This window comes from Salvelinus alpinus, chromosome 26 (genome assembly GCF_045679555.1).
Source record: "Salvelinus alpinus chromosome 26, SLU_Salpinus.1, whole genome shotgun sequence".
In the NCBI taxonomy this organism is placed as follows: domain Eukaryota; kingdom Metazoa; phylum Chordata; class Actinopteri; order Salmoniformes; family Salmonidae; genus Salvelinus; species Salvelinus alpinus.
The window spans coordinates 32,031,555-32,047,894 of NC_092111.1; the positions used below are offsets into that span (position 1 = coordinate 32,031,555).

General features: G+C 41.8%; 1 protein-coding gene across 1 annotated transcript in view; it reads left to right on the forward strand.

The window, feature by feature from the left end:
* The window catches only part of LOC139555196 (calcitonin gene-related peptide type 1 receptor-like), a 101,105-nt gene that overhangs the window by 35,274 nt on the left and 49,491 nt on the right, over positions 1–16,340 (forward strand). The window contains exons 2-4 of the mRNA XM_071368791.1: positions 7,849–7,914; positions 14,791–14,950; positions 15,465–15,572. Of these exons, the coding sequence (XP_071224892.1) occupies positions 7,870–7,914; positions 14,791–14,950; positions 15,465–15,572 (313 nt within the window). The 5' untranslated portion in view covers positions 7,849–7,869. The remainder of the gene's footprint in view (positions 1–7,848; positions 7,915–14,790; positions 14,951–15,464; positions 15,573–16,340) is intronic.

Here is a 16,340-nt window from a genome sequence, read left to right on the forward strand (position 1 = left end):
GGGATTAACCTCATGTGCTCTGTTAGGATAACTATAGCAGAAGGGACAGATACTGTCACGCTCTGACCTTAGATATCTCTGTTTTCTTTATATTTTGGTAAGGTCAGGGTGTGACGAGGGTGGGTATGCTAGTTTTTGTATTGTCAAGGGTTTTTGTATGTCTAGGGGTTTTGTAGGTCTAGGTATTTGTATGTCTATGGTGGCCTGATATGGTTCCCAATCAGAGGCAGCTGTTTATCGTTGTCTCTGATTGGGGATCATATTTAGGTAGCCATTTTCCCTTTTGTGTTCGTGGGTTCTTATTCTATGTTTAGTTGCCTGTCTGCACTATTTCATATAGCTTCACGTTTCGTTCGTTTGTTGTTTTGTTAGTTTGTTCAGTGTTCTTTCTTTAATAAAGAAGAATGTACGCTGCACCTTGGTCCGATTCATAAGACGAACGTGACAAATACATTGGGTTACAGCTCAATAGCTTTTGCTCTTATGACCGATCTCATATTGAATTTAATATGGAATTTGTATTTTTAATTGAAGAAAATGGGCTTAAAAATGTTATTGGACAAGATAAGTATTATGTCAAGGTCTGACCAATGGGATGAAAAATGCTGTCTGTCTCTTTGGATGCCTGGATACATGTGTTTATCCATTACTGATAGGATAAGGGGTTACTGAGCTCTTTTATCCAAGCTGATCTTCACAATAACAACATTGGTGAAATAACTTTTTAAAATGTATCTACTCAGGTGTAAGCCCGCAGCTCAAAAGTTAAACAGTTAAACAATAAAAATGTTTACATCCAACACAGGCAGGAGATTATGGCTGTGTATTAGCTAGAATGTTTAACTGAAACAGTAACAAAGCTACTTCCCGCCCGTTTAGCTGAAAAGCTAAGGGACATGGCTGGAGAAATGTAACCACTCAAATTCATATTTAGAGATTTGGATACAAGGACTGAGCATCCATGATATAACATCATGTATAGTTTTAACCATGTTTTGAGGCATTAACATTTACATTTACATTAACAATGTTTACAAACAAGCTTATATTTTGGGTTCTGATGGGGTATGACTGATCTAAGCTCATGAGGCATTTATAAGGTATATTATTCAAGAATCAATTGGTATATATCATTAATTAGAAGTCCCAAAATGAATGTAACAACAAAGGATTCTAGCTGTAATATCTGTACTAGGCCCAACATTTACAAATCCAATTTATCATTCTGAATGATACACCAGTAAATGAGCAAGAGAAACAGCATAGGCAGGCTGAGTTTCAATGTACAACCTCAGTAAAAAAAACTATATCAGGCTCCCAGACAGAGACTTAGATTAAAGATCTCTCATCCAGGGAGAATGGCAGAACACCATACGCATTTGGTAGGCCTCCATGTTAATCACATCCAACAGGTTTCAGGCCCATAAAGCCACAGCTACACTACCATTCAAAAGTATGGGGTCATTGAGAAATGTCTTTGTTTTTGAAAGAAAAGCAATTTTTTTGTCCATTAAAATAACATCAAATTGATCAGAAATACAGTGTAGACATTGTTAATGTTGTAAATTACTATTGTAGCTGGAAACGGTGTCATGTTGGTATAAATGGGTCGGGAGACAGGCGCAGGAATGCGTAATAGGGGTTTTTATTTCACAAATTACAGCGTGCCGTGTAAAGGCATGGGGACGAAGACCAAACAAACACGTATACAAAACACAGGGTAGAAACCCAAACAAAAGAGCGAGGAGTAGCTTGAATAAATACACAATCGCACAATGATTATCACACGGGACGAGACCCGTAAACATCTGCACAATATACGTGGCACGAAAACCAAAACAACATAGCACAGGTACTCACACAAACCAACGGACATTGGAACAATAATCGACAGGACAATGGTAAACCATGGGCACACTTATACAATTACTAATCAAAGGGAATAGGGACCAGGTTTGCGTAATGACAGTTCCGGAGGGATCCGTGACAAACGGCTGATTTATTATGGAATATCTACATAAGTGTACGTAGGGCCATTATCAGAACCATCACTCCTGTGTTCCAATGGCACGTTGTATTAGCTAATCCAAGTTTATCATTTTAAAAGGCTAACTGATCATTAGAAAATCCTTTTGCAATTGTGTTAGCACAGCTGAAAACTGTTGTTCTGATTAAAGAAGCAATACAACTGTCCTTCTTTAGACTAGTTGAGTATCTGGAGCATCAGCATTTGTGGGTTCGATTACAGGCTCAAAATGTCCAGAAACAAATAACTTTATTCTGAAACTCGTCAGTCTATTTTTGTTCTGAGAAATGAAGGCTATTCCATGTGAGTAATTGCCAAGAAACTGAAGATCTGGTACAACACTGTGTCATAAAAGAAAACGCCTGAGTGGAGTTCCCACATCCAGTTTTCAGCGGGAAAGGAAGCTACGTTGAATTACTACGTTGAATTAGCTGTATCCCTGAAAACTGGAAACATCCGGTTGTTGGCAACTACACTAAGGGTGTATTACCCCTGACTTGACCTAAACAACTAACACATGTGAGCTGAGCTAAGTGGGGAACGAATGGGTCTCTCAGGTACTGTGTGGATTATAGAGAATGTGTAACCTCCGCCATTCAAGACGTCTTATTTACACACAATAAACATGTAACCCGCAATACATATGCAACAGTCCTATACTCTCTCCCAATGAACATGACATCGCTGTCACCAAACATAATTTATACACTCCAATGTCAACCACGTTCTATGTAAACATACACGTTACTCACGCCGAACATGTGTTTTTATCTGCCCCATACAAGCCTCCCTACGAGTACTGCTGAGTACACACTTTCAGAGCCATATATTTAAGATCAATATAATAAATAACTATACTAGCATTTGAATAATATTTTTAATATATGGCTCTGCATACTTCCATACAGTCAGGTCTGGCTCGAGATTGAACTCCAGAACATTCCGGTGGATCGTGTGGCCAAACCAGACTGAATAATGATGTCTGATACAATGACATGTCAGGGCCAAAGTGGACCTCCATCACCCTGGCTTCCAGGCCACATATGTGTTACCATGGATCTGTCACTAGATCATACAGGCTGGGAATAATCAGCCTGGAACCATCCAGACCCAGACGGAGAGGTGACATCATCACCCTGCTCTGAGAGGTGACAGACAGACTGATAACGGAACAGAGAGGGATAGAGAGAGGGGGGAGGCCAGGAGAGAGAGACCCAGCATGGAAAGGCCATGGTGTCCAAGCATTCCATCACTCTGAGATATCTCTTTTCACTTCCATAATGAAAGCCCTTTTAGGGCTGGAGTTATTATTCTTTCATTGAGTTCGCGGCTTGACCTTCGGTATGAATTAATGTTGGGTCTGCTTTGAATTCTAAAATTATTTTTCTAGGTAGGACAAAAGAGCAAAGAGCTATGAACCACTTAAAATACAATAAATTGATTTGCAATATAAGTTTAAAAAATCGCATAATTTCTTACACATTTATTGGAAAACTTTGCTCTGGATCGTGGCCTCATTTTTCCCAAACCAAATAAATGTATTGACATTGCTTCATGATGTATCAAACTTCGGCAACTTATTCTCTTTACTGTTGGTCTCTTACACTGCCGTGTTCTTCTCTCCTCATCTAGTCCTCGCCTTTCTGCAACCAGTAGCCTAAGTGGCTCTGCTAATCTGTGTAAAGTTATATTGGAGAGGTCCCCACCCTCTACATATAACCCTTGTAGCCCCACTTGATCCACATCACCATCCTGTCCCCAGCGATGGAAAGCACTGCTACTGCTGCTTTAAAGTGCCATCTCATTATAGATGCACTCTCCAGCTAGTGAGTGCCTTTCTCTGTCCGCTGCATGAGAATTACACACACAGAGCCCCGTCTCCGTAGTGGGTCCATATAGAGTACTGTAACTCCACATACCACACGTCATAGGTTCAGATAATGGCCCGTTGATGTTAAGGTCTCCATACGTCTCTGTGTAGAAGTTGTTGAGCTACTGAGCTAATGGGTTAAGCAGAGATACTGTAGCGCTGTGACTCCCCCAGTTGGAAGAGAAACATGCCTAGGGCGTCAATTATAGTCTGGGGTTTAGCCTACAAGGCTGGGGTTAACTAGCTAATGTGTTGCTAAGATGTTGTGGCTCATGCAGAACGGAAAGCACATTCTTTTTTTTATTAAGACAGAGTGGATAGTACTGTATAAACTCGGCTTGGGAAAAAACTATTCTGATGAGAGAGAGAAAGCGAAAGAGAGTGAGAAAGAGAGAGAGATAGAAAAGTGTCTCAAGTCAAACACAGATATCCATAAAGCCACACAGATATCCATAAAGCCACACAGATATCCATAAAGCCACACAGATATCCATAAAGCCACACATATATCCATAAAGCCACACAGATATCCATAAAGCCACACAGATACCCATAAAGCCACACAGATATCCATAAAGCCTATATTGTTTCTCCTTTTGACGCAGCTAAACACTCCCTCAGTGTTGACTATAATAGCTCACAATTCACTTATGTCGCATTTTAGTAAACAGCCATCAGTATTGATGTTGACTGGGGCTGTCATTCATCTTGTTGAAACTCAACTTCTGTGATAATGAGGCGTTCTCTCCCTATTGTGTCACTCGTCTTAGAGCAGGGATGGGCAACTCTTACAGTTTTTAATATGATATCTGAGTGAGATTGACTAACAAATCCAAGAGGGGCCCTCCGGGCTCTAATTCGACCTTCATTACTACAGGTTTAGATAGCTGGCCTCTAGATTAAAACATGTCAGCTGACATGGGCTAATTGAGAGACTATCAGTGACTGACATAACAAGAGAAAAACTGTTGATGCACAGCCAATAAAACAATTGCACCTTGTGTATTCTACTATTTTAATTTGCAACAGCTTTTTTTGAGTGGGAGGATGATCCGAGGGCCTTCAAAAGGGGGGCCGCCAGTTGCCCATCCCTGTCTTAGAGGGATGTCTGAGGCAGGGAGGGAGACAGAGGATGCAACACAAATGGCACACTATTCCCTAGATACAGTGCCTTCGGAAAGTTTTCAGACCTCTTGACTTTTTCCACCTTTTGTTATGTTACAGCCTTATTCTAAAACTGATTAAATTGTTATTTTTTCCCCCTCATCAATCTAAACACAATACCGCATAATGACAAAGCAAAAACAGGTTCCGAAATGTTTGCAAATGTATACAAAATAAAAAATTGGAATATCACATTTACATAAGTATTCAGACCCTTTACTCAGTACTTTGTTGAAGCACCGTTGGAAGCGATTACAGCCTTGAGTCTTCTTGGGTATGACACTACAAGCTTGGCACACCTGTATTTGGGGAGTTTCTCCTATTCTTCTATGTAGATCCTGTCAAGCTCTGTCAGGTTGGATGGGGAGTGTCGTTGCACAGCTATTTTCAGGTCTCTCCAGAGATGTTTGACTGGGTTCAAGTCCGGGCTCCGGCTGGGCCACTCAAGGACATTCAGAGACTTGTCCCAAAGCCACTCTTGCGTTGTGTGCTTTGGGTTGTTAGGGCCGCCATTGGACTCTGGAGCAATGGAAACGCGTTCTCTGGAGTGATGAATCACACTTCACCATCTGACAGTCTGACCGACGAATCTGGGTTTGGCGGGTGCCAGGAGAACGCTACCTGCCCGAATGCATAGTGCCAACAGTAAAGTTTGGTGGGGGAGGAATAATGGTCTGGGCCTGTTTTTCATGGTTTGGGCTAGACCCCATAGTTCCAGTGAAGGAAAATCTTAACGCTACATCATACAATTACATTCTAGACGATTCTGTGCTTCCAACTTTGTGGCAGCAGTTTGGGGAAGGCCCTTACCTGTTTCAGCATGAAAATGCCCCTGTGCACAAAGCGAAGTCCATACAGAAATTGTTTGTCGAGATCGGTTTGGAAGCCAGGCCTAATCGTCCAACATCAGTGCCAGACCTCACTAATGCTCTGGTGGCTGAATGGAAGCAAGTCCCTGCAGCAATATTCCAACATCTAGTGGAATTCCTTCCTAGAAGAGTGAAATCTGGTATAGCAGCAAAGGGGGGACCAACTTCATATTAATGCGCACGAATTTGGAATGAGATGTTTGACGAGCAGGTGTCCACATACTTTTGGTCATGTAGTGTACCTCATGAGTATCACTCTGTTCCCACTATTGGTGTTTTGACTTTGATTATAACTGTAAGGCTTATAAGCAGCATCAGAGGTGTTCTTGTATTGTATTTATAACTCATAACAGTATGTCATTAACACTGTGTTTTTGGAACAAAGACCCGACACGATAGCCTGAGGGACACTGCCTCACAGTAGTAAGACAGGATCAAGGTAAAAATATAAAACTGGCACTTACATTACAATCTCCAATCCTCAGCCTTCTCTCCTTCTTTCCTTCCCATGGCTGGGTACCACACAAATACACATTGGTATTTTTCTACAATATCCCCCATTCCCCATTTCTCTCTGAGCACCATTTCACAGGCGGGTGGGTAAGCCATGCCAGCAATGGGTAAGAGTCTTGTTCTCTGTGTGGCACAGCCCACAGCTATCTGGAAGGGTTAGGAGCTGGAGCTGGCATGCATAAATGAACAGGGGGTTTTACTGGCTGTGCACGGCTGGAGTTCAATGAAGTTCCACCTAGACACTGATCTGTGGTCAGGTTTACTGTTTCCCATCCTACTGGTTAAGGTTAGGATTCGGGGAGGTTATGCTGATCCTAGATCTACTGAAAGCTGTTCAGAGGACCATGACAGTTGTCTCTTGTCTTTGTTTTACTATTAGTTTTACTATAAGCCTGTTCTGAGGATGTTGTCAGGCTGTACGGTACAGAATGTGCTTGAATGGATATACTTCCCTTTCCTACACGGCTCCTTAGGCACCAGAGCAAGCCACTGCTTTTGATGGCACATCAATAATGTTCATAAAGGGTTTATAGTTTTTCAAGTAACACATTAAAATAATGAAGTGCTTAATCAAAGAAACGTTATACCTCTCTAGACCGTTATCCTACCTAGACTGAACTCACACTCCCCCAGCCCCAGTCCAACCTCCAAAGTCAGTCACAATGACATGCTCACTGATGCATGTCTGTCAGCTGAGTATGGAACCTGCTCTGGAGCCGCAGTGAGGTGTGAAAATCTAACAGCTGCACACTGATTGGCGTAACACAGCAGATAATGGGCTTACAATGGGGATCTGCAGGTCCAAAGTAGAGACCTGAGGGGAATTCTAATCTACCTTTCATGGGCTAGATTAGCACAGTGGCGCAGCAGTCTAAGACACTGCAGTCCCTGGTTCAAATCCAGGCTGCAACACATCTGACTGTGATTGGGAGTCTCATAGGGTGGTGCACAGTTGTCCTGGTTTGGCCTGGGGTAGGCCGTCATTGTAAGCAAGAATTTGCTCTTAACTGACTTGCCAAGTTAAATAAAGGTAAAAATATAGAAAGAAATAAACAATTAAAATAGAATAAATATTACTCCCAGGCATGACAGTCCAGCCACTCAACTTGAGAAAGAAGCACCTCTGCAGTATGCTGTTGACAGTATAATGATTCTCTCTCTCCCTCCCTCCACATGAATGCACACTGCAACCCGGCACAGGAAAACTTATGGGAACCACTGTTGCAGTATATTTGCATTCAGGCATAATGAATGTTGTTCTGCAGTCCAAACTCAAGGCTGCCTTATCGTATTTCAAAACAACCACCCGGTTCTGTTTGTATGTGCACCCAATTTTCTGTTAGAAAAACACATTTTGAGTTGACATAATTTTTAACTACAGTATGTTCTCTTCTCTGTCTCCACAGACTTGACTGGGACCAGACAGTATGAGGTTAAAAAGCTCCTACTGGCTTCTGATATGTTTCTTGGTGGTGAGTCCATCTTCAGCTTCTCATTTAACACAAATAATTGTTGGTAGATTACTTTTGTGCAGTGTTCATTACTGTAATGCAGTTTATATATTACTGTAATTTTTTTAACAAATTGTACATGATTCGTGCGGTAAATGTCCAAGATAAACTGCAATACGTTTTACTCGGCTGGTTTTTAACGAATAGAGAAAATCAGATAGATTGACTTGATGTAGTTCACTAATCCGTTAATCACTAAATTGGTTCAGTTTGGCAACTAGGAGCATCCCACTAGGCACATTACAGAATTTCAACGTGGAAATGTGGGTAATATTTGGTTGAGACGTTGATTGTTGAGACGTTGATCATTGAGATTTCAACCTTTATTCACCCACTCAAAGAAACAGCCAGAAATGTGTTGAATTCTCAGTCTTTCAACCATCAAAAAGCACAACCAAATTCCAATGAAAAAAATAATGTCAGATTTTTGGTTTAGTTGTCATCTAAATGTGTTATCACTGTGCTTTCAAATTTAAAAGCACAACAGAGTTCAAATGAGAATACAATATCAGATATTTTGTATTTATACAAAACCACAAGGCTACCTGCTAGGGCGGCAGGTAGCCTAGTGGTTAGAGCGTTGGACTAGTAACCGAAAGGTTGCAAGATTGAATCCCCGAGCTGACAAGGTAAAATCTGTTGTTCTACCCCTAAGCAAGGCAGTTAACCCACTGTTCCCTGGTAGGCCGTCATTGAAAATAAGATTTTGTTCTTAACTGACTTGCCTAGTTAAATAAAGGTAAAATAAATACAACAAATGAATGTGTTATTACTGCGCTTTATTTATTAGCACAACCAAATTAACTGGTGTGCAATCAAGATTAAAATACCGTACATGGTCCAAATAATCAATGCGGTTTGAGATTCTGCGAAGATTATTAAAGCAATTGTGAAGATCTCCACAGACCTGCGACCTTTGCATGCTTCCTGAACACAAACTGGAATCATAGCCAGACTAAGGCAGTGGCACAGATGGAACTATCTCCTTCAAATGTTGATATTTGGTTGTGTTGACAACCAAACACAATTCAATATCCAGTTTGTTACACAAATTAATAATATGTTGGATTCAAAGTTAAAAAAGTTAAAGAATAGGACTACATCAAATCAAACTTTAAATACTCTTCAAATAAAGTTTGATTTAGTCCTATTATTTAACTTGGTGTCACGTTCTGACCTTAGTTCCTTTTTTATGTCTTTAGGTGGGTTGAGGTGGGCATTCTATGTTGTTTTTCTATGTTTTGTTCTGTTGTTATATTTCTATGTGTTTGGCCTAGTATGGTTCTCAATCAGAGGCAGGTGTCAGTCGTTGTCTCTGATTGGGAGCCATATTTAGGTAGCCTGTTCTCTATTGTGCTTGGTGGGTGATTGTTTCCTGTTTCAGTGTTTGCACCATACGGGACTGTTTCGGTTGTTTGTTCGTGTTTTGTTATTTTTGTTCTGTGTTCATTTTGATTTATTAAAAATCTATTATGGACACTTACCACGCTGCACATTGGTCCGATCCTTGCTACTCATTTAACATTTTAACATTTAAGTCATTTAGCAGACGCTCTTATCCAGAGCGACTTACAAATTGGTGCATTCACCTTATGATATCCAGTGGAACAACCACTTTACAATAGTGCATCTAACTCTTTTAAGGGGGGGGGGGTTAGAAGGATTACTTTATCCTATCCTAGGTATTCCTTAAAGAGGTGGGGTTTCAGGTGTCTCCGGAAGGTGGTGATTGACTCCGCTGACCTGGCGTCGTGAGGGAGTTTGTTCCACCATTGGGGTGCCAGAGCAGCGAACAGTTTTGACTGGGCTGAGCGGGAACTGTACTTCCTCAGAGGTAGGGAGGCGAGCAGGCCAGAGGTGGATGAACGCAGTGCCCTTGTTTGGGTGTAGGGCCTGATCAGAGCCTGAAGGTACGGAGGTGCCGTTCCCCTCACAGCTCCGTAGGCAAGCACCATGGTCTTGTAGCGGATGCGAGCTTCAACTGGAAGCCAGTGGAGAGAGCGGAGGAGCGGGGTGACGTGAGAGAACTTGGGAAAGTTGAACACCAGACGGGCTGCGGCGTTCTGGATGAGTTGTAGGGGTTTAATGGCACAGGCAGGGAGCCCAGCCAACAGCGAGTTGCAGTAATCCAGACGGGAGATGACAAGTGCCTGGATTAGGACCTGCGCCGCTTCCTGCGTGAGGCAGGGTCGTACTCTGCGAATGTTGTAGAGCATGAACCTACAGGAACGGGTCACCGCCTTGATGTTAGTTGAGAACGACAGGGTGTTGTCCAGGATCACGCCAAGGTTCTTAGCACTCTGGGAGGAGGACACAATGGAGTTGTCAACCGTGATGGCGAGATCATGGAACGGGCAGTCCTTCCCCGGGAGGAAGAGCAGCTCCGTCTTGCCGAGGTTCAGCTTGAGGTGGTGATCCGTCATCCACACTGATATGTCTGCCAGACATGCAGAGATGCGATTCACCACCTGGTTATCAGAGGGGGGAAAGGAGAAGATTAATTGTGTGTCGTCTGCATAGCAATGATAGGAGAGACCATGTGAGGATATGACAGAGCCAAGTGACTTGGTGTATAGCGAGAATAGGAGAGGGCCTAGAACAGAGCCCTGGGGGACACCAGTGGTGAGAGCACGTGGTGCGGAGACAGATTCTCGCCACGCCACCTGGTAGGAGCGACCTGTCAGGTAGGACGCAATCCAAGCGTGGGCCGCGCCGGAGATGCCCAGCTCGGAGAGGGTGGAGAGGAGGATCTGATGGTTCACAGTATCAAAGGCAGCCGATAGGTCTAGAAGGATGAGAGCAGAGGAGAGAGAGTTAGCTTTAGCAGTGCGGAGCGCCTCCGTGACACAGAGAAGAGCAGTCTCAGTTGAATGACTAGTCTTGAAACCTGACTGATTTGGATCAAGAAGGTCATTCTGAGAGAGATAGCAGGAGAGCTGGCCAAGGACGGCACGTTCAAGAGTTTTGGAGAGAAAAGAAAGAAGGGATACTGGTCTGTAGTTGTTGACATCGGAGGGATCGAGTGTAGGTTTTTTCAGAAGGGGTGCAACTCTCGCTCTCTTGAAGACGGAAGGGACGTAGCCAGCGGTCAAGGATGAGTTGATGAGCGAGGTGAGGTAAGGGAGAAGGTCTCCGGAAATGGTCTGGAGAAGAGAGGAGGGGATAGGGTCAAGCGGGCAGGTTGTTGGGCGGCCGGCCGTCACAAGACGCGAGATTTCATTTTTTCAAAAGCCTTGAGTAAAGCCTTGAGTTTACTCCTCCTCAGACGAAGAGGAAATCCGTTACACTTAGATATTTGGCTGAGATGGAGATGTGAATACAACGTATTAATTATAAATTTGTAGATTCAATTTTGAAATCAACCAAATCTTGAAACCCTAGGCCTATATATATTGTTGATTTTTATTTGAACTCTGGGTTGAATTGAAACAATAACTGTTGATGACTTGGCAAATGCTATATAGGCCTAAATGTATCATTCATGATATGACTTATAAAGTATTGTTACATTCAATTTGCTCTGTTAAACCTACCCTTTGGAATGAGTTTGATTGCAACAGTGAATCTATTTAGTTATTAAGTGTAGATCTCTCAAATCATTCTCACGACAGCACATTGGTAGTAGTCAGTGACAAATATCAAAGTAGGGCTTGGTTAAAGGTGCTACACCTACCTACAATCTCTCTGAATTTCTCCCCTATGTGGAAGCTAGGTGAATTGCAACAGCACTAGGCTGCATTCAAAACAAATCACCCCCCTCCCCCTCATTCAATGTCCCCCTAACATGGCGGAAACTCGCACTTGAGCCTTTTACTTTCGGTTTTGGGTCACCATCTGTAAAAAAAAAAAAAAAAAAAAAAAATTGTTATTGGAAATATATTTCACAGCGATTTAGATGGTAGTGCAATGATTCCCTACACTAATTGCCTGTTTTCTCACAAACTTAAATTGAGCAAAGAGTGTAGAATTTTATCAACCAGGAAATTACAGAGCGATTTCTACATTGGCGCTTGGCGCGATTTCCACTAGTTAATGTAACACAGCCGTAAAGTCAAAACAGCGTTCCCATTTTGACAACCGATTTCGCTCTGGCGGGAGAAATCAATAGGTGAATATCACAGTCAATAACAACACTGGCGGGTGAGTAATATTGTGAAACACCATCATTCCACTATTACTCCAGATATATTATGGACATTTTCAGGAATTTACAATGCAAAAATGGAACAACAAGAAATCCTATGTGTAGCACCTTTAAAACCCTGGATGGGAACCAAAGGATAGCTGTAGACAGATCAACTCTTCAGTAAGAGGTGATACCCGGCCTATTATTTTTCTGGTAGTAGATATAACGTTGAAGATCTGACATTGTTTCAAAAGTTCAAATTCAACATATTTTATGAAAGGGTTGTCTATGTTGGAAATTGGTTACCATGATGTCATAATCCTATTGTTGAAATTTCACACTCAAAACAACAGTTTACGTTTATGACTTTTTGCAAATCCAATCTGTTTTCCCCGCAGATTCGACGTCACAATACGTTGACAAATTACATTGAAACAACGTTGATTCAACCAGTTTGTGCCTAGTGGGATGGATGACCTAAAAGCCTGGAGGTCTTTCAGCCATGATGCTAAAGCTCTGCATATACTGTCTATGAATGGCAGAGGCTGGTTTGTGTGTGTGTGTGTGTGTGTGTGTGTGTGTGTGTGTGTGTGTGTGTGTGTGTGTGTGTGTGTGTGTGTGTGTGTGTGTGTGTGTGTGTGTGTGTGTGTGTGTGTGTGTGTGTGTGTGTGTGTGTGTGTGTGTGTGTGTGTGTAATTAAATATTCGTGAGATGCAAAGTGATATGACGGTGATGGTAAATTATTAGAGCGTTCATGTAGTTACAGTTTGTTATTGAACATGTCCAGGTAAGGCATGTAGAAATGCGTTTTCTTTGTCAACAAATTGGATTCTAGATGTTTTGTTTCACATGTTAGACTTTACTTGTATTGGTGAACTTCTTGATCGGTACAGCAACAGGTTGGCTCAACTAGGACCTTTGTACTGATAATAATACCTTTGTACCTTTGGTCTTCTATTCATCTGTATGATCACCTGATGATAAATTGGCTGTCGATAAGTGTTCGTACCATGTAATTATATTCAATTAAATTTGCCTGCCTGGCTGAGTGTAAGAAGGTAAATTCATACGGATCTCTTTAATCTCTCAGATGTTCATGCACTTGCGTTTGTTTTCTTTGTTTCCAGAAAAGTTCTCAGTAACACGCTATTTCAGTAAAGCTCTATTTCAATAACACTCTTTTTCAGTAAAGCTCTATTTCAGTAACACTCTATTTCAGTAACTCTCTTATTTCAGCAGGATACGTGGAAGAAATGAAAGAGGAATGACCTTTACGGACATGTGAGGTTTACTCACTGTCTGAAAGGGATTTTTTTTATTTTTTTTTTAGCTTTAATGCTGACGTTGGTGGTGGCCTGGTGGTCGTATGTATGACGTCATTTACTTCAATGTTTGGAGTGACATCATATGTACGGCTGCTAAACTGCTACATGGGACATCATCAATATTCCGAAAACTCTCAGACGAAAATCTAAATCTCCCCCCTCCTTCATTTACTTTTAGTGTCTGTAGCTCAGTATGCTTTGAATTGTCAGGTAAGACTGATGTACATTTTCCTGGAAAAGGAAAAGAACGCTCTGAAAGTTAAACGAGAAGAGATGAAAGTAATAAAAAAGAGAAAGGAGAGATGAGGGAGGAGGGTAGGGCGGGTGGGAGCTGTTTGCGAGCAAGTCTTGCCATGCTATTGTGTTAATATTCATGTAAATTAATTAAAGTGTGCGAGAGAGAGCAAGAAAGAAAGAGAGAGAGAAACACAGAGAGAGAGAGAGAGAGCAAGAAAGAAAGAGAAAGAGAGAAACACAGAGAGAGAGAGAGAGAGAGAGAGCGAGAGAGAGAGAGAATCGTATTTCCAAAGGCCCAAATGAACATACAGTATACTCAAAAAAGAATCCATTTAACCACAAGCATATGGCTGGATTTCATGATGGCTTAGTAAATTTATATGAAGGAGTAATACCCGTTTATCTACACATCTTCTGCTCACTGATCATAGAGAGAGAGAGAAAAAAATGGTGAAAATGAGGGAACGAGAGAGAGAGGACAAGCCCTGGCGCTTTGAGTGGGTTCATTCTTTGTCAAAATATTAGGAGAGATGAGTCACACTCCCAACGACACATTGTTGGACACAGCTGCTATTTGAATCTTGATTTCCTTCTCATCTTTGTGCAGAGAAGCGTTATCTACAGTATATCAGCTTTGGAGACAAGACGAGCTCCCATGGTTTTCAAGCCTCTTTTCCAAACCACACAATAGGAGAACAGACAGGATCAGAGAGAGGCTCTCATTCTATTCATATAAGGGTTCTTGTATGCTAGTCATCTGTAACCACGCCAACGCACATTTCAAGTACAGCATTGTGACACTCACTTGAGAAAAGCACACGATGAGACTATTTGTCTATTGCTTTTAGCATGAATTAGCAATGCATGTGGGAGTATACTGTCAATAAATCACTCTCACAATACCAATACTAAACCATAGCAATAGAATTACTCATTCTAGTTCTGTGTACCAAACCCTTACACATTGCCTGTTGAAAGACAAGCATACCAATAGTCACAACACAATACAACTTGATTAAGCTCAGGGCAATTAGTTTCAGGGCAGCACAGCCTAAGTGCAACCTACACGTACAGTACATCACTAGCCAGCCACTTAGGTGTTCGATAGCTCTATTTTGGTAAGATGAAGTGGTTGTTGTGTCTTTGCAGAGCGGAACTGTTGCCAGGGAGACCAGCTCTGAGCCTGCTAGCCCAGACACATCTCTCAGGCCTGTCCTGACCATAATGGAGGACGAGAGGCAGACCATGACCGAGGGTCAATACAGATGTCTTGAACTGTTCAGCCGAGATCAGCAGCACAACAGAACAGGTAAAGCACAAATCAATCATTTCAAAGTCCAAAAATGAATGTACCAATCCCAGATTACCCTTTTAATCTAATCACACTAGTTACTGGGAGACTGGGATCTGATTACTGGGCTCCTTGAAAAAGCACTAGTGTTGATGCTATGACCTTTGATCTGATTACTGGGCTCCTTGAGAAAGCACTAGTGTTGATTCTATGACCTTGATTGCGTAATGCTTAGTGGATGGATGTGTAATCAGTGCTCCATTGATGCTATAGGTAATGGAGATGTTGTTACCAGGACCCAAGTGCAGTGATATAGGACTGTAAAAGTACCATAGCATATGCTAAATGGAAGGAGCATCTCAGCTATTAGGCGTATGGAAAGTGTGAGAGGCACTGAGCATCTACTAAATGACTCAAATGTAAATAAAAGGTTTCGACATGAATCGTTAACGCATGGTTTAGCAATAGGGAGGTAGCCTAAAGTTGTATAAATATACAGGCATAGACATTAAAGTCATTCTCACTGATGCAGGTGTGTTCTGTAGCCGAATGTGGGATGGCTTGCTGTGTTGGGATGAGACTCTGGTGGCGACCTACGCCACACAGAACTGCCCAGATTACCCTGGCCTGGACATCTCTGGTAAGACTAAACACTGATAAATGATACAATCTCTGCAGAGGGAATTGGCCAGGCCACAGGTGATAGAGTAGATTATAGAGATGATAGGGGTAACTATAGACTAGATTATAGAGATGATAGGGGTGACTAGAGGTTAGATTATAGAGATGATAGTGGTGACAAGAGACAAGATTATAGAGATGTTAGGGGTGACTAGAGACTCAATTATATAGATGATAGGGGTGACTAGAGGTTAGTTTACAGAGATGATAGGGGTTACTAGAAGTTAGATTATAGAGATGTTAGGTGTGACTAGAGACTAGATTACAGTGATGTTAGGTGTGACTAGAGACTAGATTACAGAGATGTTAGGGGTGACTAGAGACTAGATTATAGAGATGATGGGGTGACTAGAGACTAGAGTATAGAGATGATAGGGGTTACTAGAAGTTAAATAATAGAGATGATAGGGGTGATCAGAGACTCAATTTTAGAGATGATAGGGGTGACAAGATTACAGAGATGTTAGGGGTTACTAGAGGTTAAATTACATAGATGATAGTGGTGATTAGAGCCTAGATTATAGAGATATAGTGGTGACTAGAGGTTAGATTGTAGAGATGATAGGGGAACTAGAGGTTAGATTATAGAGATGATAGGGGTGACTAGAGACTAGATTATAGAGATGATAGGGGTGACTAGAGACTAGATTATAGAGATGTTAGGGGTGACTAGAGACAAGATTACAGAGATGTTACGGGTGACTAGAGGTTAGATTACAGAGATGAT